Raw genomic sequence first — 25,557 nt, forward strand, 5'->3', positions numbered from 1 at the left:
AAGCCTGTAGGGGTACATGGGATTCTTTCATCCTAAGTGTAGAACTTTGCACTTGTCCTTGCTGAACCCTAGGGGGGTTTTTTGGCCCAATCCTCCTATTTGTCTAGGTCACTGAATCTGAGCCCTTCCCTCCAGCGTATCTACTATACCCTCCCAGCTTGGTGTCATTTCTAAACTTGCTTAGGGTGCGATCCATCCCACCTTTCAGATAGTTAATGAAGATATTAAGCAAAATTGGCCCCAGGACCAACTCCTGGTGGGGCACTCCACTTGTTACCACCTGCCAAGTAGACATTGAGCTATTGATTACTACCCAATGAATACAACGTTCCAGCCAGATCTCTATCCACCTTACACTTCATTCATTCAAGGCAGACTCTGGGAGACAGTATCAAAAGCCTTGCAAAAATCAAGGTATATCAAGTCCACTGTTTTTCCTGCATCCACAGAGCCAGTTATCTCATCACAGAAGGCAATCAGGTTGGTCAGGCATGACTTGCCCTTGATGAATCCATGCTGACTGTTCCTGATCATTTTCTTCTCCTACAGTGCGGGGTGCAGGAGTATAACATCCTGGCCCCAATCCAGATGTATAGGAGGAACAGGGAGCAGCAATGGCCCAGGCAAGGCTGGATCTGGCTGCATGGAACTTCCACCACTCTCCCACTGCCAAATTTTTCAACCTATGGAGACCCCCTCAAGGCAGATCCCATGGCTCTATGAGCCGAAGGTTGAGTGTCCATGCATTAATGGATTTTCAGAACTGGAACAGGACAAAATAAGAATTATACTTTGTTGCTTAAGCCCACTTAAGTGCTCAGTAGGTGCTTCACAGCATAAGCAACTTAATGCTGAGAAGCTCTTGGAAGGAACTATTGGATAGCCCAATAGCTATGAAGCTGGATCAGGATTCTCTGTGGAACCTAGAAGTGTTTGTTTTTTAGGGGGATGTGTCCTGCTATATGGGGCTGTTTTCCCATCCTTCTGGAAGGAAGGATGCATGATCTTGTCCAGGGAGACTATTGTAAAGTTGTTTTTCTTTTTTTCCTTTTCCATAGCTTTGCTCATGGCAGAAGAACATCTGGTCTTCAGATATTTTCATTAATTAAAGTGAGGTTGAGGGTCTGTTAACTCTGACAATGGTATGTACTACTTTGCAATGCCAGGAGGATTCCAGGAACACACAATTTACAATCTCTGTCTTAGCACAGGTACCAACATGCACCTCAGTATGATCTCCTGTGGCTTGTGACTCCAGGGATCCCCACCCCCATTCCCCAATCGCAGCATGCTTTTATTGGCTACATATTCTTTCAGTTACGGAAAAACATCTGAACAAACTGTCTACAGCTTCTTATCCTTAGGCAAAGGAGGTGCTATGACAGGACTGGTTGCTACTTGCTTTATTACTTGTTCTAGTCCATAAATATTTCTTTTTAATTAACAACAATAAAAGTCTTAGTCAGTGTTATCTAGAGATGGGGCTAAATACAGCCCTGGATCAGAACATGAAGTCAGAATTAAACTGGATCTTCTGGTCCCAACTCTACCATTAATCATCTTGTCTCTTAATGAAAGAAGCATAGTCCTGTAATTGTTCTTACATTTTTGCAGACTATTTTATATTGTTTTATATCATAAGTAAGTTTTTGGAAAGGCTTGTTTGCACAGTTTAATGAGCATGGCTTTTGGCCCATTTCTTGTTACAAGCTTATTTAACAGTTATGTGTAATATAGAATACAAAGGATGCATATATTGCAAAATCAATTGCACTCTTTAACAAGTGTCTTTAACAAGTGTCTGATATATTAATCTTTTTTTGTTGTCCATAAACCTGCTGAAGAAATCCTTCACAGTATATAACAGCATCATTAATGTGAGATTACATAATACTCCATTTCTTTTATAGGGAAAAGATACCACTCATGATCTCTACATTTCTCTACACACTGCATGAGCTGATAAGAAAACATGTTTCTTAAACGTTATTTAGACTCTGGGGATTAAATCTCTCATGAATATGTGCAAATGAATAGGAATGACAGTAAGACAGATAGTGTTAGTATAGAAACCTTGGGAATACCAGAAAACATGAGAACTATGCTACTTTATGCCACCTGTGAAACTGATATGGCATCTTATGCAAGAATTTACTATGACTTGTAACACAGAGCACAGGAATATGCCAATAGAAGGAGTATTTTTAGAGCAATAAGAGATCCATTTAATTTGGAACAGGTACAAAGAAGGGCTGTTAAGATGGTTAAGGGAATAGAAAACCTATTTTATGAGAGGAACATTAAGAGTTTGGTTTCATTAGCTTAGCAAAATGAAGGCTCAAAGGTGAGATGACTAACTTCAGTAAATATATTCAGGGGGTGAAAAGGGGAGTAAGAGCCATTTAAGTTAAAAGGCAACATTGGCATGAGATCAAATGGCTACAGACTTGTTATGAACAAGTGAGGAACAGTTTGTAGCCATTTAGAGGAGCAACATAGTAGAGGCAAAGAACCTAAATCACTTCAAGGTGGAACTCAACAGGTTTATGGAAGGGACAGTATGATAGATTTCATAGACATTAGGGCTGGACAGGACCTCGGAAGATCATCGAGTCCAGCCCCCCGCCCAAAGGGCAGGAAGTCAGCTGGGGTCATAGGATCCCAGCAAGATAAGCATCCAATTTGCTCTTGAAGGTGTTCAGAGTAGGTGCTTGAACCACCTCCAATGGCAGACTGTTCCAGACCTTGGGGGCTTGGACAGTAAAGAAATTCTTCCTTATGTTCAGCCTGAAACAGTCTCGCAGTAGTTTATAACAATTTGACCTCGTCATCCCTTAGGGCGCTCTGGTGAACAAATGTTCCCCCAGATCCTGGTGGTCACCCTGATAAACTTATAGGTGGCCATCAGATGAGCCTGCGCTTTTCCAGGCTAAAGACCCCCATGGATCTCAGCCAGTCGTCATAAGGTCTGTTTTCCTGACCTCTGATCATGTGCATGGCTCTTCTCTGGACTCTCTCAAGCTTCTCCACATCCTTTTTGAATTGAGGAGCCCAAAACTGGATGCAGTACTCCAGCTGCAGCCTCACCAAGGCTGAGTACAAGGGGAGAATGACCTCCCGGGATTTGCTTGAGAAGCATCAATGGATGCAAGCCAGCGTTTCGGTCGCTTTACTAGCCGCAGCATCGCATTGCAGGCTCATGTTCATCTTGTGGTCAACGATGATCCCCAAGTGTCTATCTTCCATAGTGCTAGCCAGCGTAGCACTGCCGAGCCTATAAGGATGCTGCAGATTTTTCTTCCCAAGGTGGAGAACCTTGCATTTTTCGGTGTTAAACACCATCAGTTTCTCATCTGCGCATTTGCTGAGCCTGTCCAGGTCAGCCTGGATCACCTGCCTTTCACGTGGCGTGGATGCTTTGCCCCAAAGTTTGGTGTCATCGGCGAACTTGGCCAGTCCACTCCTGACTCCAATGTCCACATCCTTAATGAAGATGTTGAACAAGCATGGGTGCAAGGACAGAGCCTTGGGGAACTCCACTGGTCACAGGACACCATGATGAGTGACTGCCATCAATTACAACCCTCTGGGTCTGACCACGGAGCCAATTTCTCAGCTAGTGGATCATGGTGGACCCAAGGCCACATTTGGCTAGTTTTGCCAAGAGGTGATCATGGGATACCAGTTCGAAGGCTTTTTTGAAGTCGAGATATATGACATCAATCTCATCTCCCTTGTCCAGGTGATAAGTCACCTGGTCTAGAATGAAATAAGATTGGTCAAGCAAGACCTACCCACAACAAACCTGTGCTAGCTATCCCTTAAGATGTTGGCCTCGGCCAGTCCATTAAGGATGGCCTCTTTAATAAACTTTTCTAAGATCTTCCCCAGGATAGAAGTCAGGCTAATGGGCCTATAATTAGCCGGATCCACTTTCCTCCCTTTCTTGAAGATAGGCACCACACTGGCCTTCTTCCAGTCTTCCGGCACTACACCAGAGCGCCAGGAGTTTTTAAAGATCTGTGCCAGGGGCTAGGCTATGACGCTCACCTGCTTCTTGTGTACCCTGGGGTGTAGATTTTCAGGGCCGGCTGACTTGAAGGTATCCAGCTTCTCAAGATGTTTCTTCACAAGCTCAGCATTTATGGAGGGCAGGGGATCTCCCCCACCCAGACCTCCCTGTCCCGTAGTGGGCATGGGCGTCCCATGGGACTGATGAAAGACTGATAGGACAGAGATGCCTTTGGATCACTAATAAACACATATGATATATGGTTTACATTACCACTTCTAGGTAATGTAAACCATTGTTGGTTTGCCCAATATTTTATCAATCAATTGAATTCTAAAATTTACAAATCTGGCCAAAAAATCTTGGTGCCTCAGCTTCAAGGAGTCTAAGTCTGAGGCTGGTTAATGACTGATCATTTTGAGGTGCTTATATACCTGCAGTCCCACTGTCTTATTGTTAATTGCCTCAGGATGGTCACCCCAAATCATTGGTCATTTTTGAGGACCTGAGACTTTTACGCCTAAATGTCTGTGGGGTGAACAAGTTAAAGTGATTATCTAGTCTGCCAACATAAACTGCATCTGCAAACCTACCTACTTGATCTACATCATAAATACACACCTAGATCCTGAATCCAAGGCTTCCCATAGACTTCAGTGGGAGCAGGAGCAGACCAATGCTTATAAACAGTGTTTGAAAACCTGGTCTTTGATAACCAGCACAAAGTATTTATCTATTTGGTAGATAAAATGGTCATTTTTCAGTCCCAAAACTCAAGTAACAAAGTATCAAATGCTAACATAGTAATAGTAAAACACTGGTCAAGTGTGCTTATGTTTATATTCTGTCATTGGTCTGCAGGGGACAAATACCCAATATTATTTCCAGGTAAAAAAACTTAGCACTTGAACTCAATGTCCTAAATCCCTCTTAAGTGATCCAGCTGTGGCTTCAGAAAGACAAATACAACTCTAAATATCAGATTTAACCCCTGAAAGCTTTTCTAAGTGATGGAAGTATTAATAAATTTAGACAGAGATAAAATGAGTTAGGTAAAATAACACAGTAAATCTATTGTAAGATTGAAAAAAAAACCAAGATATGTTGGACAGGGCTTGGACATGCATTAATCATGCATACTTTCAACTTGAATGATTTGTCATGGGGCTCTTCCTTCTTGGAGATCATGCCACTTTGCAACACTGGACAGATAAATCACTTGGGATCCTTATGTTTGGAAATTTGCTTCTAAATATGCACATTTCATTTTCTTTATATTTTTGATATTTTGTGTAGCTACTGTAATCAAACAAAAAGTGGTTATTATAAGTAATAAACTAATACTGAGAAATTGTTAGTATACAGTAAGTTTTGTTTAACACATTCTGCACATGAAATGTTCTTATTATGTTAAGTTATATTACAAAAATGAATGTGCTTTTTAAATTGTTATTAAAATCATAATAAGAGACTACGAGCTATCAATTTTTCATCTACCAGGAGTGTAGATAAACAGTGAAAACATGCATAGCTACCAGTTGGGCTTGTAAGGCCTGAGACTGGATAACTGCAGGCCTAATTACTCATTTGTGAATGCAAATGTAAGTTTTCAGGTGCAACAGATGAGATGACAGAGACAGCTTGTTGGTCCATGTGGTTTTGGGAGTTTGAGATGAAAGTTTTGTTTGTAAAAAACAAACACAAATGCATTAGATCAAGAGAATTCAGAGATAAGGCAACAGGAACATTTGATAGTCTACACATGTACATTACTCTCACTGATGTTAGCAGAAAGTATACAAGCATAGGGAGGAAGATAGGCTATTATGAAAGGCTGTAGTACATATGGTCTTCTGCCAAGATATCCCATATGCACTATACAGCAATACTTTCCTATTCAAGCAGGTATTAATAGCATAGCAGCACGAACTGCCACATGTTTTGCTTCAATAGGTTGTCTGGGTTTTAATATTAGCTTCCTATCTGTATTGTAACAGATATAAAGGACTTAAGGTGCTTTGTACTAACGACCAACAATGTGACATTAGATGTGACAGATGACAAAGTAACAGCCATGTAAATACTCCACCACATTCTCAAGTAAATGTTTACCAGTACTATGTAATAAAATGCCTGTGGTTGGGTAGCCTGAAATTAAAGTAGAACTTGGGTCTCATTATAGTGGTGTAACACTGCTGGAAAGTTTGATGTAACCAGCTATGTTACTGCCCTTGTATAGCATTGCCGCAGAGTAGCATACATCTGATGCTCCCTCCCATCCCTAAAGGAATATCCACAGAAAACAGGGCATGTCAGGGGTGCTATTATTAGCTGCCAGAAAGGGCTCATTGGATCAGATGCAGACAAATTCCATTAAAACTTTCTGCAGGATCTTCTAACTTAAAGAAAGCACCAGACCAGTCTATGCTTAGTCCCAGTAGTTGAGGTAAAAAACAAAAAAACAATGTAAAAGCCACACTCCATGCCCTCTGGTTCTTCACAAATACATGTAATATGGTTTGGTTATGATACCAGACTTACTTACAAATTAGGTACCATAAAAACCACTAGTATTGATCCTGAATTTTCTTGCTTATAAATATGTCTTCCACTCCTAACGTAGCCTAAGGGAAGTCATATAAATGCTATATATGATTATTTATTCATTATATTTTCATCATTCTGAGGGTTTGCTGACTGCACTGAACAGAGCCTTGAGGCCAAGGTCTAAAAACACGTATTTTCAGAATGCAGCATTGCACTGATTTATGCTACTTGTGATTGTTATATAACAAACAAAGAAACGTGCCCCCCTCCATAATTTAGATCAGTGTTTCTCACCGATGGGTCGCTACTCAAAAGCAGGTCATATGAATATTTGAAAGGGTCACAATCTTTAAAAATGGATCAACAAGCTTTAAAAATGGGTTCTCCTTTAAAGAAGAAAAATGTAGGGAGCAGTGGCTTTTCCCTTGCAGGCTGAGTTGCAGCCTGCAAAGGGCTGCTTGAGGCCCCCCCTGCCCCATACACCCTGTGGTGGGCCAGTAGGGGGCGCTCCTGCGTTGAGCCGCCCACCTCCCTGCGCCTGACCACCTGCCAGGCTCCAAATGCCTCCCTAGGGGCGCCTTATGTCCGGCCCGACCCCTTCCTGGAGCACATACGCTAGCCTGGGGGTAACGTCGCCACCACCACCCCAAGAATGGACTCACTCCCAGCCCTCTGTCCTTGGGGAAACACAGGCCTAATGTCCTATGGGTACTCGACCCAGTACAGGCACTTGGGGCACTTCCCCAAGTCCAGGGGCAAAAAGTACAGTCTCCCTTAGTCCGCAGACCTAAGGGGTCTCTTAGGCATAATTTAGACCCACCCCTCAATAAGTCTCCCACACCAGTCACAAAGGAAGATTTTACTGGTTACAGGGGTAGGGTGAAAATAGGGTACAAGATTGAGCAATATCCTAGAAATCCCAAAGAGCAAACAGTCTGGCTGTGGTAGTCTTTTGATCGTGCGTCTGAGTTACCGCCAGCTAGATATCTATCAGATCTCGAGTAGCTTACTCACACACTTCATCCAGAGGCTGGTGAGATCCTTTCTAGCATCTGGCTGTTCCTGGTTCATGAGTTTTTGGGGGAGAGGGCCCTTTCAGATGTTTATGCTCCTCTGAGTCCCCCCCTCATGGCTCCAGCCTCACCTCATGGCTGAAGAGACTGCCTCCTCACCTGTCCTAACTTATATAGCCCCTGTGACCTCATTCACCTGGTCCAGTGGAGGCCAGCCCCGGCTGGCTGTCAGCCAACCAATTTGAAATACATCACTTGTTACCAGGCAGTTTCCAGCCCACCAGGTAGAAACCCCTCACCCAGGTACCAGTCACCTAGGCAGAGGGAGCAGGTTTCCCCCCTCCCTCAGGAATGCAGCCAGCTCAAGTTACCTAAAGAGACAGGGTAAGGGTGTGGTCTCTTCTGCTGAGCCCACCCTACTCAAATGGTCACAGCACAGAGATTTTATCACATTGCCACAGGGCAGAGATTTTGGGGACAAACCAACGTGGCTTTCTGCCACACACCCACCCTTTGCCCCACACACTGGGGGCCTAGGGGCAAGGGCCAGAGGGTCAGGAGTGAGGGGCAGTGGGTCAGGACTGGCCATTGATGTTTTCAAATGTGTCGTGGTACAAAAAAAGTTGAGAATCATTGATTTAAAGTATCTGTTCTGCAACTATGCAATACAGACTACCGTTGTGGGGTGGAAAGGAGACATTATTATAGCCGTTGGAATCAGAATGGGCACTTGCCATCATTTATTTACATATGATAGCAGCTTAGTAGATCTGCTGCAATTTCATAGGACAGGAAAGTCTAAAAAAGTCTAAAAGCTTTTGATATTTTCTCATTTCAATCTAGGCAACACAGTACTGTTATAGACAGGGTTTTAAGGGTATTTTATGTAGTTGGCAGATTTTAATCTGGCTGCCATCAAGCTCAGAACTCTCCATTTATTTGCAAAATGATCATCCTATTGTTAAAAGGCACATACTGACATTTTCTCGTGTGCCATATATTGAGTTCACATCTCTCATTGAAAAATAGCTGTTTGTCCTCTACCATACTATTCACCACATCACTGGACTCAGCCAGAACTACCCTCTGGCAAAAAGAATGGGAGAAACTGGGTGACAAAACTGTTGAATGGGGCTGGCGAGGAATTACCATCTGCAAGGAGTTAGCACGCAGCTCCAAATACAAGTGGTGCACATGACGGAGCCTGAACGGATTGAGAGTGGGTCTCGGCAGATGCAACTTTCTCATGAAACCATGGGGCCTCTACGCCAGTGGCTTCCAACCTTTTTTATACTGTGGACCGGCTCGGGAGTGGGACAGGGCACACGGGGGCTGCCCTGCCGCCCAGCTTTAACCCCATACGTAACTGCTGGAGGCAGAAGCCATTCACCAAGGCGGACGGACGGGGGTCCAAGTGGAGAGCTCATGCCACGACCCAGCGGTCCATGGGCGGCTTTTCCTACACCAACCCTATGTGGGGGCCCAGTGCTCTACGCAACCAACCAATGTATCTGTGTGATTGCCAGGAGAAGCAAACCATGGCTCATGTCCCGAGATGCCCTGTAGCACCACAGTGCACCCCCAGCACCAAAAGCAGTGGCCTGTGCATAATATTGGGACCAGCCCATATAGAAAGGCTGCACTGGTGACATGAAGAAACAGGAAGAAGAAAGAAGTTGTTCACATTTCGCGAGAAAAAGAGGATTGCTCCTCTATGACTATGGCTGCAAAGAGCTTCTCCAGTCTTCAAAACTCTTCAGGACAAAGGTTTTAACTCTGCACTGTATCAAGAGCGGGCTCTGGTCCAGCCGGGGAGCCGCACAGCACGGGTTTGGAGCAGGCAGCTCTATTCGTCCTTCCGGAGGGGTCCCGCTCCGGGCCGCGTTTGTACTGCCCGAGGCTCTCTCCATCGGGGCTTCCCGGGAGGCGGGAGCAGGCGGCGCTGACGTGGGCGGCGCCGCCCAGCGGGCCCGGCCCCGGCCCCGGCCCCGGCCCCGGCCCCGGGGGTATCTATCGCATGAGGCGGCGGGGCGATGGGCGGCGGGCGCGCCTGGCTGGCGCTGGCGTTGGCGCTGCTGGCGGCGCTGGGCCCGGGGCGGCCGCACCCGCAGTGCCTGGACTTCAGGCCGCCGTTCCGGCCGGCGCGGCCGTTGGCGCTGTGCGCGCGCTACTCCGCCTTCGGCTGCTGCGACGCGGAGCGCGACCGCGCGCTACTGCAGCGCTTCTACGACCTGAGCGCCCGCCTGGACCAGCCCGCCTACAACGCCTGCGCCGGCCACCTGCAGGACCTGCTCTGCCAGGTGAGCGCCCCCGGCCCGGCCCGGCCCGGCCCGGCCCGCGAGTCCCGAGCGGGGGCCGCCAGGACGCGGCCGGCTCGCTGCGCCCCAGCCCGGGGCTTTGCACGGGACAACCAGTTGCGATGTTTCCCCGGAGCCGCAGAGTGGGGGTCCCCCACCCCCGGGGCTGGGTGCGGTGCGGCTCCCCTGGATCCGAGGGGCAGCGAGGATCAGCAAGGGGTTGGCCGGCTCCGTACACCCGCTCTTGAGCTCGGGGCCAAGCTCTTGTCTCCCTCGAGGAGACCTGCCCTAGCAGTGCCCAGCCCCTTTCCCCCCTGTGGACAGTGCCAGGACCCTTTGCAGGCTGGATCTGACCCGTGGACTTGATCCAGGGGTGGGGGGGGGAGTGGGGGAGGGGGGGTTGCACAGCCTGAACCTCATCTATCCACACGGTGGGGGCAGAGTGGCCCTGATCCAGATGTGGGGGTGGGGGGAGCAGGAGTTGGGCAGGGCACAGAGACCCCCATCTGTATGTATGGGAGGATGGGAAGCAATCCACACCGGGGCCAGGATGAACTGTTTCTGCCCTGATCCAGATGTGCAGATCAGGGGGGGCTGGGGAGGAAGCAATCCAGCCTGAAGTGCAGTCCAGCTTGAACTGGATGTGTCAGGGGTGGGCACAGCTCTGATCCTGCCATGTGGGCAGTGGCCTGGACAAGACTGGATATGGCCATGTGGAGCTTCCACCGCTCCCCACTGCCAAGTTCTCCAGCCTGTGGGGATCCCAGCAGGCCAGATGTCTTGGCTCCACGGGCCCAAGATTGAGCTTCTTTGCTCTAAACTCTCCCGTTGTCCTGTGGTGCGGTCACTACCAAGTCACTGCTTGACTTCTTGGACCCATTGCTTTAAAAGCATTGATCAAAGAACTGCAGTGTGGCTCAGCGTAGTTACAGCTCACAGCAGCAATGCACTGGCACACTCAGGTCTGGCCTGTGCAGCAGCAGTTGTGCTAGCTGCTGAATTCTTTTGTCTACAGTGGGTGCCTGTAAAGAAAGGGGGTGAAGACAAAGCAGCAGATCCTAGGTTTTCATTTAGGCCTAGTGGGACTGTAACAGGGTCCCACAGGGAGGGTGGCCATGACCCCCCAGAGCCCTGCCCTCACCCCTTGTCCTCTTTAGTTTCTTTGGGCAATCCCCACTTTACCTTACCTGCCACACCTTGATGTAGTTATGCTTTTAGAATGAAAGGGAGCCTGCCCCCAGGCTCCCCACCTGAGATCTCATACTGTGAACACAGACAGGTATCACTGCTCCTCGCCCTTAAGGGCTAATTACATGGTCTTCTCATCTAGCCATGCCCAGACCTCTCAGATATTAATAATCACTTTCTCATCATTGGGCCTTAAGCCCCATTGTCCAGTAGAGTCATTCTCTTTCCCATTGGCCTTCCACCCTGGGGTTAACTCCAGTCCAGTGAGTCTCTAAACCCAGAGCTATCTCTGCCACCATTGGGGCCTCCAGCCCTGGTGCCTTTAACTCATGGGCTTGGGCCTTGGTACCTCAAACACTCTCCACCCGCCTTGGGCTTAGACCTGAATTCTCTGCTCCTCCTGGGCTCAGGCCTCTGTCTCTTCCTACAAATTCTGCCCCTCGCAGGCTACAGGTTCCCTAGCCCTGCTTGTTCTTACCCCTCGTGGGCTATGGATCCCTTGGGCCCTATTCCTCAGGGCCTGGTCCTACTCCTAGACCAGTTGAGACCTCCACTCCCTCAATTCCTAAACCACTGGTTTTGCTTACCCCAGCTCAGGTGTTAGTCAGGAGCCTGGTTGTAGCCTTTCTGCTCTGGAGCTCCTCTCTCCATGACTTCCAAGTCAAACTGCCTGCCCAGCTCAGGCCCTGGGCTTATATCAGGGGTGGGCAAAATGTGGCCCATGGGACTTTGTAAGATCATCGAGTCCAGCCCTCTGCCCCAGGTGCAGGAAATCATCAGGGTCATAGGATCCCAGCAAGATTCATAGTTCATAGATTCATAGATGCTAGGGTCGGAAGGGACCTCAATAGATCATCGAGTCCGACCCCCTGCATAAGCAGGAAAGAGTGCTGGGCCTACATTACCCCAGCTAGATACACATCTAGCCTTCGCTTGAAGACCCCCAGGGTAGGGGAGAGCACCACCTCCCTTGGGAGCCTGTTCCAGACCTTGGCCACTCGAACTGTGAAGAAGTTCCTCCTAATATCCAATCTAAATCTGCTCTCTTCTAGCTTGTGGCCATTATTTCTTGTAACCCCCGGGGGGGCCTTGGTGAATAAATACTCACCAATTCCCTTCTGTGCCCCCCGATGAACTTATAGGCAGCCACCAGGTCACCTCTCAACCTTCTCTTGCGGAGGCTGAAAAGGTCCAGTTTCTCTAGTCTCTCCTCGTAGGGCTTGGCCTGCAGGCCCTTAACCATACGAGTGGCCCTTCTCTGGACCCTCTCCAGATTATCCGCATCCTTCGTGAAGTGCAGCGCCCAGAATTGCACGCAGCACTCCAGCTGTGGTCTGACCAGCGCCCGATAGAGGGGAAGTATCACCTCCTTGGACCTATTTGTCATGCATCTGCTGATGCACGATAAAGTGCCATTGGCTTTTCTGATGGTTTCGTCACACTGCCGACTCATGTTCATCTTGGAGTCCACTAGGACTCCAAGATCCCTTTCCACTTCCGTGCCACCCAGCAGGTCATTTCCTAGGCTGTAGGTGTGCTGGACATTTTTCCTCCCTAGATGCAGCACTTTGCATTTCTCCTTGTTGAACTGCATTCTGTTGTTTTCTGCCCACTTGTCTAACCTGTCCAGGTCTGCTTGCAGCTGCTCCCTGCCCTCCGGCGTGTCCACTTTGCCCCATAGCTTAGTGTCATCTGCAAACTTGGACAGAGTACATTTCACTCCCTCATCCAAGTCGCTGATGAAGACATTAAAGAGTATCGGTCCAAGGACCGAGCCCTGCGGGACCCCACTGCCCACACCCTTCCAGGTCGAAACCGACCCATCCACCACGACTGGATAAACATCCAGATTTCTTCTGAAGGTGTTCAAAGTAGGTGCTTGAACCACCTCTAGTGGCAGTCTATTCCAAACCTTGGGAGCTTGGACAGTAGAGAAGTTCTTCCTTATGTCCACCCCAAAATGGTCATGAAGGAGTTTGTGACTGTTTGACCTTGTTATCCCCTGGGGCACTCATGTGAACAGATGTTTCCCCAGATCCTGGTGAGCACCCCGATGAACTTATAGGCGGCTACCAGATTGCTCCTGAAGCTGCACTTTTCCAGGCTGAAGAGTCCCATGGCTCTCAGCCTCTCATCATAAGTCTGTTTTCCTGACGTCTGATCATGCGCGTGGCTCTTCTCTGGACTCTCTCAAGCTTCTCCACATCCTTTTTGAACTGCGGGACCCAAAACTGGATGCAGTACTCTGGCTGTGGCCTCACCAAGGCTGAGTATAATGGGGAGAATGACATCCTGGGATTTGCTTGAAAAGCATCTGTGGATGCAAGCCAGTGTTTTAGTTGCTTTACTAGCCACAGCATTGCACTGAAGTCTCATGTTCATATTGTGGTCAATGATGACCCCCAAGTCTCTTTCTTCCATAGTGCTAGCCAACATAGCACTGCCGAGCCTATAAGGATGCTGCAGGTTTTTCCTCCCAAGGTGGAGAACCTTGCATTTTTCGGTGTTAAACACCATGAGCTTCTCATCCACTCATTTACTGAGCCTGTCCAGGTCAGCCTGGATCGTTTTCCTGTCTTCAGGTGTGGATGCTTTGGTGTCATTGGCAAACTTGACCAGTCCACTCTGACTCCAATGTCCACATCATTAATGAAGATGTTGAACACTATGGGTCCAAGGACAGAGCCTTGGGGGACCCCACTGGTCACAGGGCACCATGATGAGTGACTACCATCAATTACTACCCTCTGGGTCCAACCACAGAGCCAATTCCCCAGCCAGCAGATCGTGGTGGACCCAAGGCCACAATTGGCCAGTTTCACCAAGAGGTGATCATGGGATACGAGATCAAAGGCTTTTTTAAAGTCAAGATATATGACATCAGTCTCTTCTCCCTTTTCAAAGGTCTGTGCCAGGGGCTGAGCTATGGTGTTTGCCAGCTCCTTGAGTACCCTGGGGTGTAAACTGTCAGGGCCGGCTGACTTGAAGGTGTCCAGCCTCTCAAGGTGTTCCTTCACAAGGTCAGCATTGATGGAGGGTAAGGAATCACCCTCACCCAGGCATTCCTGTCCTGTAATGGGCAGGGGCGCCCCTTGGGGCTGGTAAAAAACTGATGCAAAGTACCCATTGAGCAGGTTGGCGTTTTCCTGGGCATTAGTTATCGGTTGTCCCATCTGGTTTAGCAGAGGTCCGATGTTGCCCTTGCTTTTCCTCTGGATCCCCACATATCTGAAAAAGGACTTCTTATTCTCCTTGATACCTGTAGCTAGTTGGAGTTCAGTCACAGCCTTTTCTGGTTTGCTCCCTGCAGCTCTGGACCAGTGCAGAGTATTCCTCCTTGGAGGTGGATCCAGTCCTCCATCCTTTGCAGGTCTTTCTTTTTAGACGCATACAGTCCTCTAGTTCCCTGCAGAGCCAAGGGGGCTGCTGTGCCCTTTTGCTGCCTTTCCTTCGAGATGGGATAGACTTTGCTTGTGCATCCAGGATCACTCCCTTAAGGAGCAACACTCATCCTGAACTCCTCTCCCCTTGGGGTCATGGTCCCTTAGGGCCTCACTCACAAGCCTCCTGAGCTTGTCAAAGTCAGCTTTCCTGAAGTCAAGGACTTCTGTATTGCTGACTGACTCGCCAGCTTTACAGCGGATGGTGAAGGTGATCAGCTCGTGGTCACTGTCATTCAGCTTCCCTTCGATCTTTAGGTCACTGATTAGGTCGTCTGCTGTAGCCAGTACCAGGTCGAGCAGCGCTTTACCTCTCATCGGTGTCACGGAGCGGGGTCCTAGGGATGGCTGTGATCTTCCCTAGCACTCCCTACCATGCTAAGTTTGCCTCAAACCACCCTCACTCTCGCCCTCCATGTCTTGATCTTCTGTATATTAAAGGGAGGCTGCCTCTCATCCTCAGTCCTCCTGCTACCCTGAGTCTTACTCTTATAATGTGGTTCCGGGCACCCCAGCTTTATGGGCTATGTGTGGCTAAAACTACCCCTTTACCACGCCCCAAGTCTCGCTGTTGTACTGGACATTGTTTGGTCTTAGCTGCAGCCCTTGTCTCTCTCAGCACCCTCTGGTGCATGGGCTCTCTGCAGCCCTTGTCTCTCTCTGTGCCATCTGGCACTCACTAATTGCTGTCCCCCCATCTGGGGCTTCTTGCTCTGCCCCTCTTGCCTGGCGATTCTCACGCTGCCCCCTCTTCTCTGGGGCTCTGGGGCTTCTTGCTGCCCCCTTTGCTCTGGGGCTTCTCGCGCTGGGGGCTTAGGTGGCCATAGCCGTGCCTGGCCCCAACTCTCCTCCTCAGGGTCTCGAACCCCACCGCAGGGCTCAGGCGGCCTCGGCCTTACCTGGCCTCCAACTCTCTGCTCCCCTTCTTGGGGCTGGGGTCAATGCACCCCAAAATGCTGCGCCCTCTCTGGCATCTTTCTTGCTGCCCCCTCTGCTCTGGGGCTGGGGTTCCCATGCCACCGTGGGTCCCCTGTGAGGCCTCCTCCAACGCCTAATAACCTCACCAAAACCACGGTTGTAAACAGTAAACAGAAAAACTCAAGCCCCTAGGCTATAACATAAACCTAAGCCATCTGGCTATAACCACATTCAAGCCACTCTAGGGCTTCTCCATCTCTCACCAGTATTGCATTGTTCAGTCCTTCAGGCCTCTTCCTTTCCCTCACTCAGGCAGAGCTCCTACCCCCATGGCTGCTGGCAGGGAACTGCCTGCCTGGCCTCTGCCTGGGAGTTATATAGGAGCCAGGCCCTGCCCCTTCCGGTCAGCTGACTCCCACCAGTTAGCCTGGCAACCAGCAGCTGGGTTCCTTACTTGCTGATCCACAAGTAGCAGGCACCTCAGTGCCCTGCTACAATCCACCCGTCAACTTCTTGTGTCCGAGCACATTCATGCACAAGAGAAAGCTTTGCGACCATTCGGATTTGGCCGAGCGCTCTTCCCATGAGATGTCAGGGTAGTTGAGTCTCCCATGACAACCATGCACTGGGAACATGCAGCCTCTGCCAATTCGCTGGCGAACTCCTGGTCAAGATCTTCATCCTGGGTCGGAGGTTTGTAATAGACTCCCACCATTGTGTCCCCTGTGCCGCATTCCCCACAGATTTTCACCCTGAGGGTCTCCAGTTGTCCACCGTGGATGCCAATGTTGGCTTGCAGCGACGCATATCTTTTCTTGACATAGAGAGCTACATCCCCACCCCCTTTGTCCACTTGATCTCTCCTGTACAGGGTATAGCTGTCTATACCTGTGGTCCAGTCATGGGTAGGGCCCTACCAGGTCTCCGTTATCCTTATGATGTTGTAATTATTTGTGTTAAGCAGGATGGCAAGTTCCTCCTGTTTATTCCCCAAGCTCCTGGCATTTGTGCATAGGCAGACAAGTGCCCTTTTGGAGCCCTTGCCTTGCCCACAGCTCGTTCCAGGGCTGGGGCAGGGGTGGGTTCCCTTAAGTGCCTTGACTTGTTGGCTTTGCAAGGATTATTCAGCAGGCCAACAGTGGCAGTAGTCCCTCCATGTTGGTTCCCAGTTCCTTATTTGCAGTTGGTTCCCAGTTCCTTATTTACAGTTCCCAGTTCCTTTTTTCAGAATTTCTCTTTCAGCAGTTATAAATGTATTAGCAATGAATGAGATAAGACAAAGAGCTTTTTATTTCATCAAACACGTGTATTTGCTAATTAAAAATACACGATCGTATCACCTATAAAATATTCCAGTCGTTGTCAGAAATTTAGAAATTTTAAAAAGTTCAGTACATATATGAAATGGGGCAAAATCTGCCTCTGGTTACCCCAAATGATACACCTCTGCAACCAGGGGACTGTCTTGAGGAAACCTGGGCAGGGTGCTGCCCAACCTGAAGCTTGGTTTTTTTGTGGTATGGTGCCCTTAACAGTTCCCCAGTCCTGTGTGCTACATACATTGCACTGAATAAGAAGCTGAGTTGGACTGAGGTTGTGGGGTAAAATCCATCTCAGGTCACCTCAAATGACATACCTCTGTGACCAGAGGACTGTCCTGAAGTCTGAGCAGGGTACTGCCTGACCCGAAGCTTCGTTTTCAAGTGGCTTGATGCTGCCTGATAGCTTCCGAGGCCTAAATGCTGGCACTTTATGCTGAATAAAGAGCTGAGTTGGGTTGGAGTTGTGGGGCAAAGGGGAAGGGGGATTGGTGACCAGCAGGGGGAGTTGAAGATTGTCAAGAAAAAATAGGAAGGAAGGCTCCAAGGTTCTGATTCCTGCCTCTGGCACTATTTATGCAATGCCTGGCTTCAATGCTTGCCTTAACGTCAGAGGATTAAAGCATATCCTTCATTTCTGAGGTGAGTTATCTAGGTACCAGACTGTAGAGTTGATTGTATGGAGACTTTCCCTTGAAACCGGAACATAAAAATCTTGGGACCAGAAAACTGGACAAGAAGGAGCATGGCTATGGTTAGGACACTCAACTAGAAAGGGGGAATCCTAAATCATGGTCCCTACTCTCAGGACATTAGGTAATAATTTAATTAGACTGGTCTGTCTTGTTTCTGTTTCCCACTATAACTTAGGTGGGAGCTAGGTTAGCACAGGTTTAGATATTTCACATCACAAAGATTTTCTGTCATGGATGAAACTTTGTCAAGGGGCCAGATAAGGAAGCTTTAGTGCTACAGAACAGATGGAAAGGGGCTGAGGATATGATGAGCTATCGGTGATGAAAATATTACTATGTATGTGCACAATCTTCTGAAAATGTTGGTAAGGAGAGGGAGTGTATAAGTTTTGATTCCCACCAAATTACAATGTCCTAAAAACCAAGGTCTGTTGTGTTTAAGGGTAACATTAATCTGTGTCTTAGGTTGAAATCGTAGGAAATATCAAAGATTAGGGAGAAAAGAAAACACTGTTTTAAGAAATTGTATTTACAATTGCCAAACTGGTTTTATAAACAAAGAGAAGCAAGCCTTTTGATTATATTTTTTTATTGGATCACCTATCTAGTTTAGAGAGGTATTGGATCAGCTTTGAGGCATGAAATACCCTTCCTCAGGTCACTTATTTATATTTATTCCTCATTTACTTATAAGCAAAAAAAAGTTTGCTAGATGTGAATGCCCATCTAGACTCTGTCTTTTGCAATTGATGTTAATAAATATGTTCTTAACTCTGCAGTTGTTAGCTGTCTAACTAGGTGAAGAATTTCTAATAAATGTAGCCAACTCTTTTAATTAAATGGTGCGTTTTTCAATTTTGTTCACGGTATAGGTCTAATCAAGCGCCCATTAAAAGTTGTTGGGCACCTGTCCACTGACTCCGCAGGGATTTGGAGGAAAATGTTCTAATATAATATATAATGGAGGAAAGAGAATTTTAAACTTTTGGTCATGCTTTGGTCTGAAGCCAATGGAAAGTTACTGTTAAGACTACCTGAATATAACAATTAAAATAAGATCAAGGGCTGGAACCCAAGCAAAGTAACTCAGGACCAAGATTTAGGATTCATGGGCTGTGGAAATGGAGCCAGATAGACGGTTAACTTTGAGCATGTTAATACATCAAAAGAGTTCAAAGATCTGCCCAACTGTACCAGCCTATAGGACTACCCTGGTTATAACATGCCTGTTTCTGTAGGCAAGAGCACACACGGCAATGACTTCCCATCCTCAGTGCCTGGATACTAACAGCAGGGTTGTCTCAGGGAAACCTTTGGCTTGAGTCCAGAATGAAGTTCACTCTTGCACTTAGAGGTGTAGCAAGATGTCTTAACCATCCAACCACCAGAAAATACTTCAAGAGCAGGGGTTATAATAGTACTTAGCTGATGATTAAACTTGTGTATGTCCAGTATGTTATATAGTCAATTATCGATCCTCTGGATCATGGTGTGCATGTAAGAGGTCTAGTCAGATGCCTGATGAATCTGTTTGTAGCTGATAAGCCCAATTCAAGAGTGATAGAACTTGTTACAAGTTTCACAGATCCATATGTTGTCTGAGTTGGAGTCCAGATTTAACAGCATACTGCCTTCTTTCTTGCTTTGCTTCCATCCTCTGGATCAAAGCCACTTCATGTTGAGCTGCATCCAGTGCTATATGTTCCCTCTAGACCAGACAGGATTCTGCATCCTCATCCAAGCTTTCTACATTGATGTTGAATGACTTCACATCATTTTTCCACAGATTGTGGTGCTGCCATAGAGGGTGACACCACTTTGAAACACAAAATATTGAATATTGAATACAAAATATTCTTGGGAATACAGTTTCCTCACTTTCTCCTTACATGGCTGATCCATCGCAACCTTCTTGCCTTGATAGTGGTTTCTACATGTCAGTTGTGTGCTCCAGTACTTTGTGTTTGCTATTCTGTCTTCACATTTTATTTTCAGGATCTTACTCAGACATCTTATGTGGAAGCTGTTCAGTCTCTTGATGTGCCTGGCATATGTAGGCCATATTTCTGAACCATAAAGCAGGTATGACTGCAGGTGCTTCTGGTGAACTCAGACTGGTTGGGCGGGTGGAGTGTCACATGGTGGGGGGGTTTGCAGCCGGCTGGGAGCGGAGGGAGGACTCCCAGCTGGAGCACCTGGCCTGCTGCAACCCCTTCCCTGCCCCCTCACTCCCCCACACACATACACTCCTGGCCAGCTGCAATCCCCACCCTGTTTCTGGTCAGATCAAGATTCCTGCTGATTGTACAAACTAAGGAAAAACTGTCAATGACACCAAGAGATTTATCCTGCAGAGTGATGCCAGGTATTGCTTCTTCCACCCTTTGGTATGCGATCACAGTCTTCTTGAAACTAATTGTCAACTCAAAGTTTTTGCATTATTCATTGACAAGATAAAAACACCTAAGCAAACTTGCATTTTGGTGCCTTCCTCCTAGCTCCCGTAAAGCAGTGGTGCATCTGGAGGCAGAGACAGAGGCAGGTGGGCAGGGGCATGGGGCACAGTCTAATGGGGAGGCAAAGTGGCATGGTGCCCTGGGCTGGCAGGCAGATAGACACTACTGCTGCTGTGTGGGAGCAAGGTGAGCGGACTGGAGCAAGTGGCCACCCCGCATCTTCTTAGCAGTGGCTGGAGGCAGTTGGGGGGCTGGGCTGGCCACTGCTCTTCCTGCCTGGGAATCAGCTGGGGCAGGGCAGGGGAAGAGTACTGCTGTGAGTGTGGGCTGCTCACATGTGTATGTGTATGTGTGTGTGTTTGGCGCACACCCATGCTGACCACCCCTAAGACTGGCTTTGTTCATAAACTGTTGTTTATGTTGCAGAACTTATGTATAAGCACTGTTGGGATTCAGGGCTTTTTATGCTAGGCTCTCTCAAATCTCAGAGTGACAGTCTCTGCCCCTAGAAACTTACAATCGAAGGGCATGTCCCCATGAATGGGAACACGCATTTTCCAAGGGACTAATAGCAGCGGCACATAGTTGTGCCACTGCTAGTTGTCCCCAGGCATGACAGTGCACGTGCACTTTGGCTCATGGCAGATTGCCCTGGTTGGGCCCCACCAGCCTTACCTGGTGTCCTGGGGGCCTCCCAGGGCTACAGTGGTGGTGATCTGGGCGTGTAGAGGCTGGCCAGCAGCTGGAGTGTGGCTCCGGCTATCCAGGTTCCAGTTTTGGGTGGCACACACTGCAGCAACGTGCATCGCCCTGTTATTTGTTTGTTGCATTTTTTTAGATACCGGGAGTTCCTGTTATCTAATTTTGCCCCCAGCTGCAAATATGCAGTGCGGAGAATCCTTTCATGTGTGCCACATGCATTTTGCAGTGCCTCAGAAGCCTTTGAAGTGCCACAAAGTTTACATACTTGCTCATCTGGATGTGCCCTCATAGTCTCATTTTGCATTTATTAGGTCAGGCAGTTAGGTATGCAAAAGCAGTTTGTGTTTACAAATCCAGGGCCCTTTTGCACTCTGTATCATTACAGGGGAGCATGCTGCTATCATCAGTTTAAACACAGTGAAAATCATAGAAGGCTTTGCCTTAGCTGATCTTTACCATCTCCTGTCAGTCTGGAGATTTGTTGCCTGATGTTTCACAGTGTTACTCCAGTTCTGCAGTTGCTGTTGAGACTCCATGATTGTGTCTGTTGAATTGTAAAATTAAAACAATGGAATGCCAAATCAGCATTTTTCTATGAGTGGTCATAGAACTCACTGTAGACCAGCATTTCTCAACCCATGGGTCGTGATCCAAAATTGGGTCTCAAGAATTTAGGAAAGGGTCGTAGACAAACTTTAAAAATAGATCAACAAACTTTAAAAATGAATTCTCTAAAGGAGAAAAAGTGTGGCTTTTCCCTTGCAGGTTGGCAGAGTTCCAGCCTGCAAAGAGCTGCTTGGGGCCTCCCATGCCTCATACACACCCTCCCCTGCCATATACACACACATCCCTACCCCACACACTGGGGCCTGGGAGCAGGGGGCAGCGGGTTGGGAGTGGGAGGCACTAGAACGGGTCTGGCTGTCAATGTTTACAAATGGGTCCTGGTGCAAAAAAAGTTGAGAACCACTGCTATAGACAACTTCACTTTCCCTGTGTTAGATCTATGTTAGTATATCTTATGTTAAACTTTTGTTCCAGCCTGTGGGGCCATGTCATCCAGCCTGTGGTATTCCATGTGGGTCAAGCATGCAGGACTGGCCCACTGCTGGGTCTGACTTGGTCTGTGGTGGGGTCAGTCTGATCTGTGCATGTTGCATGCTGGATCTGGATTTGAAACTATGCACCTGCCAGCAGTATGTGAGCTTGATTATTATTGTGATGAACTGTTTTCAGAGATTTTTTTCTGGTGTAAATATACCTGTTTAGAGAGAGTATTTTAAATGCATGCTGTTGAGTGAAGGTGAATTTTTGGCAATCTGTTTTGAGCTACTTCTAATTGAGTTTCAAAAAGTGACTGTTTTTTATGTTAATTCTCTCTCCCTATAGGAATGCTCCCCCTATGCTGCTCACTTATATGATGCTGAGGATCCTTCCACTCCTATGAGGACAATAGCAGGGCTCTGTCAAGACTATTGTGTGGAGGTGTGGCAAAAATGCAGGTCCATGTTTCGTTACCTCTCTACAGATAAACAGCTAGCAGCACTGGAAAACAACATGGCAAAATTTTGCCACTATTTGTCCCTTGACGATGTAGATTACTGTTTCCCACGCCTGTTAACAAATGCAAATCTCAATCATAACCTTGGGCTAGTGACAGCCGACTCGGAGGGCTGTCTCCAGTTGTGCCTAATGGAGGTGGCTAATGGTCTGCGGAATCCTGTTGCTATGGTGCACGCTAACGATGGCACTCACAGATTCTTCATTGCTGAACAAGTTGGCTTAGTTTGGACCTACCTTCCTGATCGGTCAAGGCTTGAAAAGCCATTTCTAAACATCAGTGAAGCTGTACTTACATCGCCTTGGGAAGGAGATGAGAGAGGTTTTCTAGGTATTGTCTTCCATCCCAAATTCAAATTTAATGGTAAAGTGTATGTCTACTATTCAATAGAAGTTGAATATGAAGAGAGAATCCGGATCAGCGAGTTCAGAATTTCTTCTGATGACATGAATACTTTGGACCATGGTTCTGAAAGGTATTGTATACACATTTATCTTTCAAATTCATTTAAGATTTTAGAAGACAACACATGCATTTTTTTTACTACTAATTATAGTAGATTATATTTATTTGGCTTAAATTAGACCAACTTCTTTTTATTATGACATTTAACTTTAGATTTTTAATGTACAAAAATCAGAAAATTCAGAAGTCTGTTTCCCAGAGTAACTGTAGCTCTTCTATAACTTGGTACATATATGAACAATATAAAAGACATGGGTGTTACATGAATTGAACTCACTAGAATAATATATTTGAATTTCCTGATTTTATGTCACAATTTTTCACTAAATTCACCTTAAAAATTAGGTATTTAATTTCCTTGCATTGTATGTTTCCTAGTTTTTTGTTATTGTTTTGGGTTTTTTGAGGAAAACTTTCATCACACATTCAAATATAATTCTCCACTGTGTGGTTTGAATGTATTTGTATTGAAAAGTCATTTAAGTCAGCATGAATGAAGTCAAAGCTATTACAGCAAAGATGAATTTGGGCCCAGTGTACTTAACTGAATTATGACATTCCTTTTGATGTTATCCACTTATTTATTTTAATGAACATACTTTCAAAATGTATGTATGTCATTTTTGAAAGCATACTGATTAAAATAAATAAGCTGTGTTTCTTTAAATTATCCCATGCTTTTGGGATAATATTCCATATTGTAATCATATTCATAGGAGTAATAATCTACAGCTCAGTACGCTTAAAACAACTAGGAAATAACTTTTATTATTTTAACATATAACTGTTTTGCCAACCAGGTCTGAAAATTTCTCTACTTACTGCTTATGCTTATCTAAAGAAACCTATTTCTCTTTCTCTACCGACAGTTAAATGAATATTGATCTAAAAGAACTTTTTCCTCTGGTACTACCCTCATATAGATTGCCCATTTGGGATTTACCTGTTTTGACTAACCATCTCTCTCCAGATGTTGTCCTAGGGCATGTGTAGGTGAAACAGGGGCTCTAAATTGAAGCAGTGAGTTTTAAAAAACACCATTTCAATTTAGGGCCAATTAAACCCCTGTGTTGTGCACACACCCCACTGACTTACCTGCTTCTCCGGCAGGGGAGGGGAGGGTGAGCTGCTGGCGGGTGGAGCAGTCCCTAGGTTGCAGGGTGGGTTGGTGCTTCCCTCCCAGCAGCAGCCCCCCCAGGCGGCACCCACCCGCAGGCGGCACCCACCCACAGGCGCCTGGTTTGGCCGGTTGCAAGGATTACCGCAGCCACTGAGTGAAGTACCAGGCCCCCATGCAGCGCAGGCAGGCAGGCTCTGAGGGGGTAGAAAGGTCAGGTTCATCACTTTTCGTGATCAGAGCCTGCTTTCCTGGGTTGCTGCCAGGCTGCCTGCACCAGCTTCCTGCAGAGCTGGATGGAGCCCGCCGCCAAGGTGTTGAAACACCAACATCATTAAAGCAGTGCAAAGGCATTTAATCCACTTTAAAGTGTTGTGCGCACATGCCTGTCATTTCATTTACACATGGCCCTAATTTCAATTTTCTCCCTTCTTTCTGCCTTTCAAGTTTCTTTCTCTATGCTTATAATTATGTATATGTATTATCTGCTTTTATATGTGACTGTGGTAAGCACAGAAGTGAGAAGGATGATTAGGGCTTAAGTATTGGGAAACCTATGTTTTTCTCCCTGCTGTGTCTCAGACTATCTCTGGCAAGTCACTCAGGATCTCTGTGGTTCAGTGTCCCAGCTGGAAAATTCCAGGAATGTTGTGGGGATAAATACATTAAAGAGTGTGAGGTTCTCAGGTACTACAGTAATGGGGAAAACAAAACAAGTATCCGAGCTACACGGATAAGAACAATTTATTTCTGTACAACATCCTGTTATACATTTGTATGAGACATTATGTCAGATTTCATTGGTTATTATATGTGCTAAACAAATATGCCTGGGGTTATGAAACTGTGGAGTCCTAACAGAACTCATTAAAAAGAATGTATTTCACACTTAATAACCATAAGTGCTTTTGTACTTGCGGTTAGTAAATAATACAAAAACATTCATAATACAATGAATTGGCTCTTCCTCCTTGTTCTATAATGGGGCACCATTAAGTATAATGTAAAAGGTTTGGGTTCATAAATATTGGTGTATCATTAGATTATACGGTGAATTAAGAGACAGACCAAACCTTTAAGTGAAGCATTTGGAAACGGAGCTTTTTCTTGTATTTAACAATGTTTATAGTTCTGAGTTTGACTAATCTGATCCTGCTGTTGATACACACTTAAAATGGACACATACTTGGAATTCTGCACGAGAGAGAGAGAAAGAGAGTCCAGAACTGGTTTGTAAATCTTATTACCACACAGTTGTGATTTTTATGACAGCAATGAGTTGTATTTATTTTAAGATTTTTATGGTAGGATCCATGATGTGCCAGGTACTTTCAAACACTCAAGGATGGATGAGTTTTGCTCCAAAGGGTTCACAGTCTATCGAAAGGCAGTGGTCAGGATAAGAGGAACAGCTTAAATAAAAGTCAGATTAGTTTACTGTAAGCAACACAGAAGCAGTGAATCTTTAAAATAAATTTAAATTTGTATAGTAGATATTGGAAAATGGATAAAGGACTCAAGCCTGTGAACATGTATTCCTATGTGCTGTCAAGTTAAGGACCCATCTGGCTCTAAGTTTGTAACATCCCATCCTTCTGTTACAGCCTAAAGAATGAAACTATGGTCTTGTTATTGGTATGACGCCCATTGACTTCACTGAAGTAGGTGAATCACAGTCCTGTAACCTTGTGCAGAGCTACCTGAGTTTTCTTTAGCATTAAGCATGAGAATATGATATAGTCTGTTTTTGTTTCATAACTACTACTGAAGTCATTTTGTCTTGACCTACTTTGATTTTTTTTTTTGCTCTGGGAGAGGTGAATGGAA

General features: G+C 46.5%; 1 protein-coding gene across 1 annotated transcript in view; it reads left to right on the forward strand.

Annotated features, from left to right (window-relative positions):
- The first annotated feature begins 9,420 nt into the window (after positions 1 to 9,420).
- HHIPL1 (HHIP like 1) overlaps positions 9,421 to 25,557 on the forward strand; it is a 46,899-nt gene continuing 30,762 nt past the window's right edge. The window contains exons 1-2 of the mRNA XM_090033998.1: positions 9,421 to 9,872; positions 21,977 to 22,623. Of these exons, the coding sequence (XP_089890124.1) occupies positions 9,606 to 9,872; positions 21,977 to 22,623 (914 nt within the window). The 5' untranslated portion in view covers positions 9,421 to 9,605. The remainder of the gene's footprint in view (positions 9,873 to 21,976; positions 22,624 to 25,557) is intronic.

The sequence above is a fragment of the Crocodylus siamensis genome, chromosome 2, assembly GCF_052110815.1.
Source record: "Crocodylus siamensis isolate JL-2025a chromosome 2, ASM5211081v1, whole genome shotgun sequence".
NCBI classification, from domain to species: domain Eukaryota; kingdom Metazoa; phylum Chordata; order Crocodylia; family Crocodylidae; genus Crocodylus; species Crocodylus siamensis.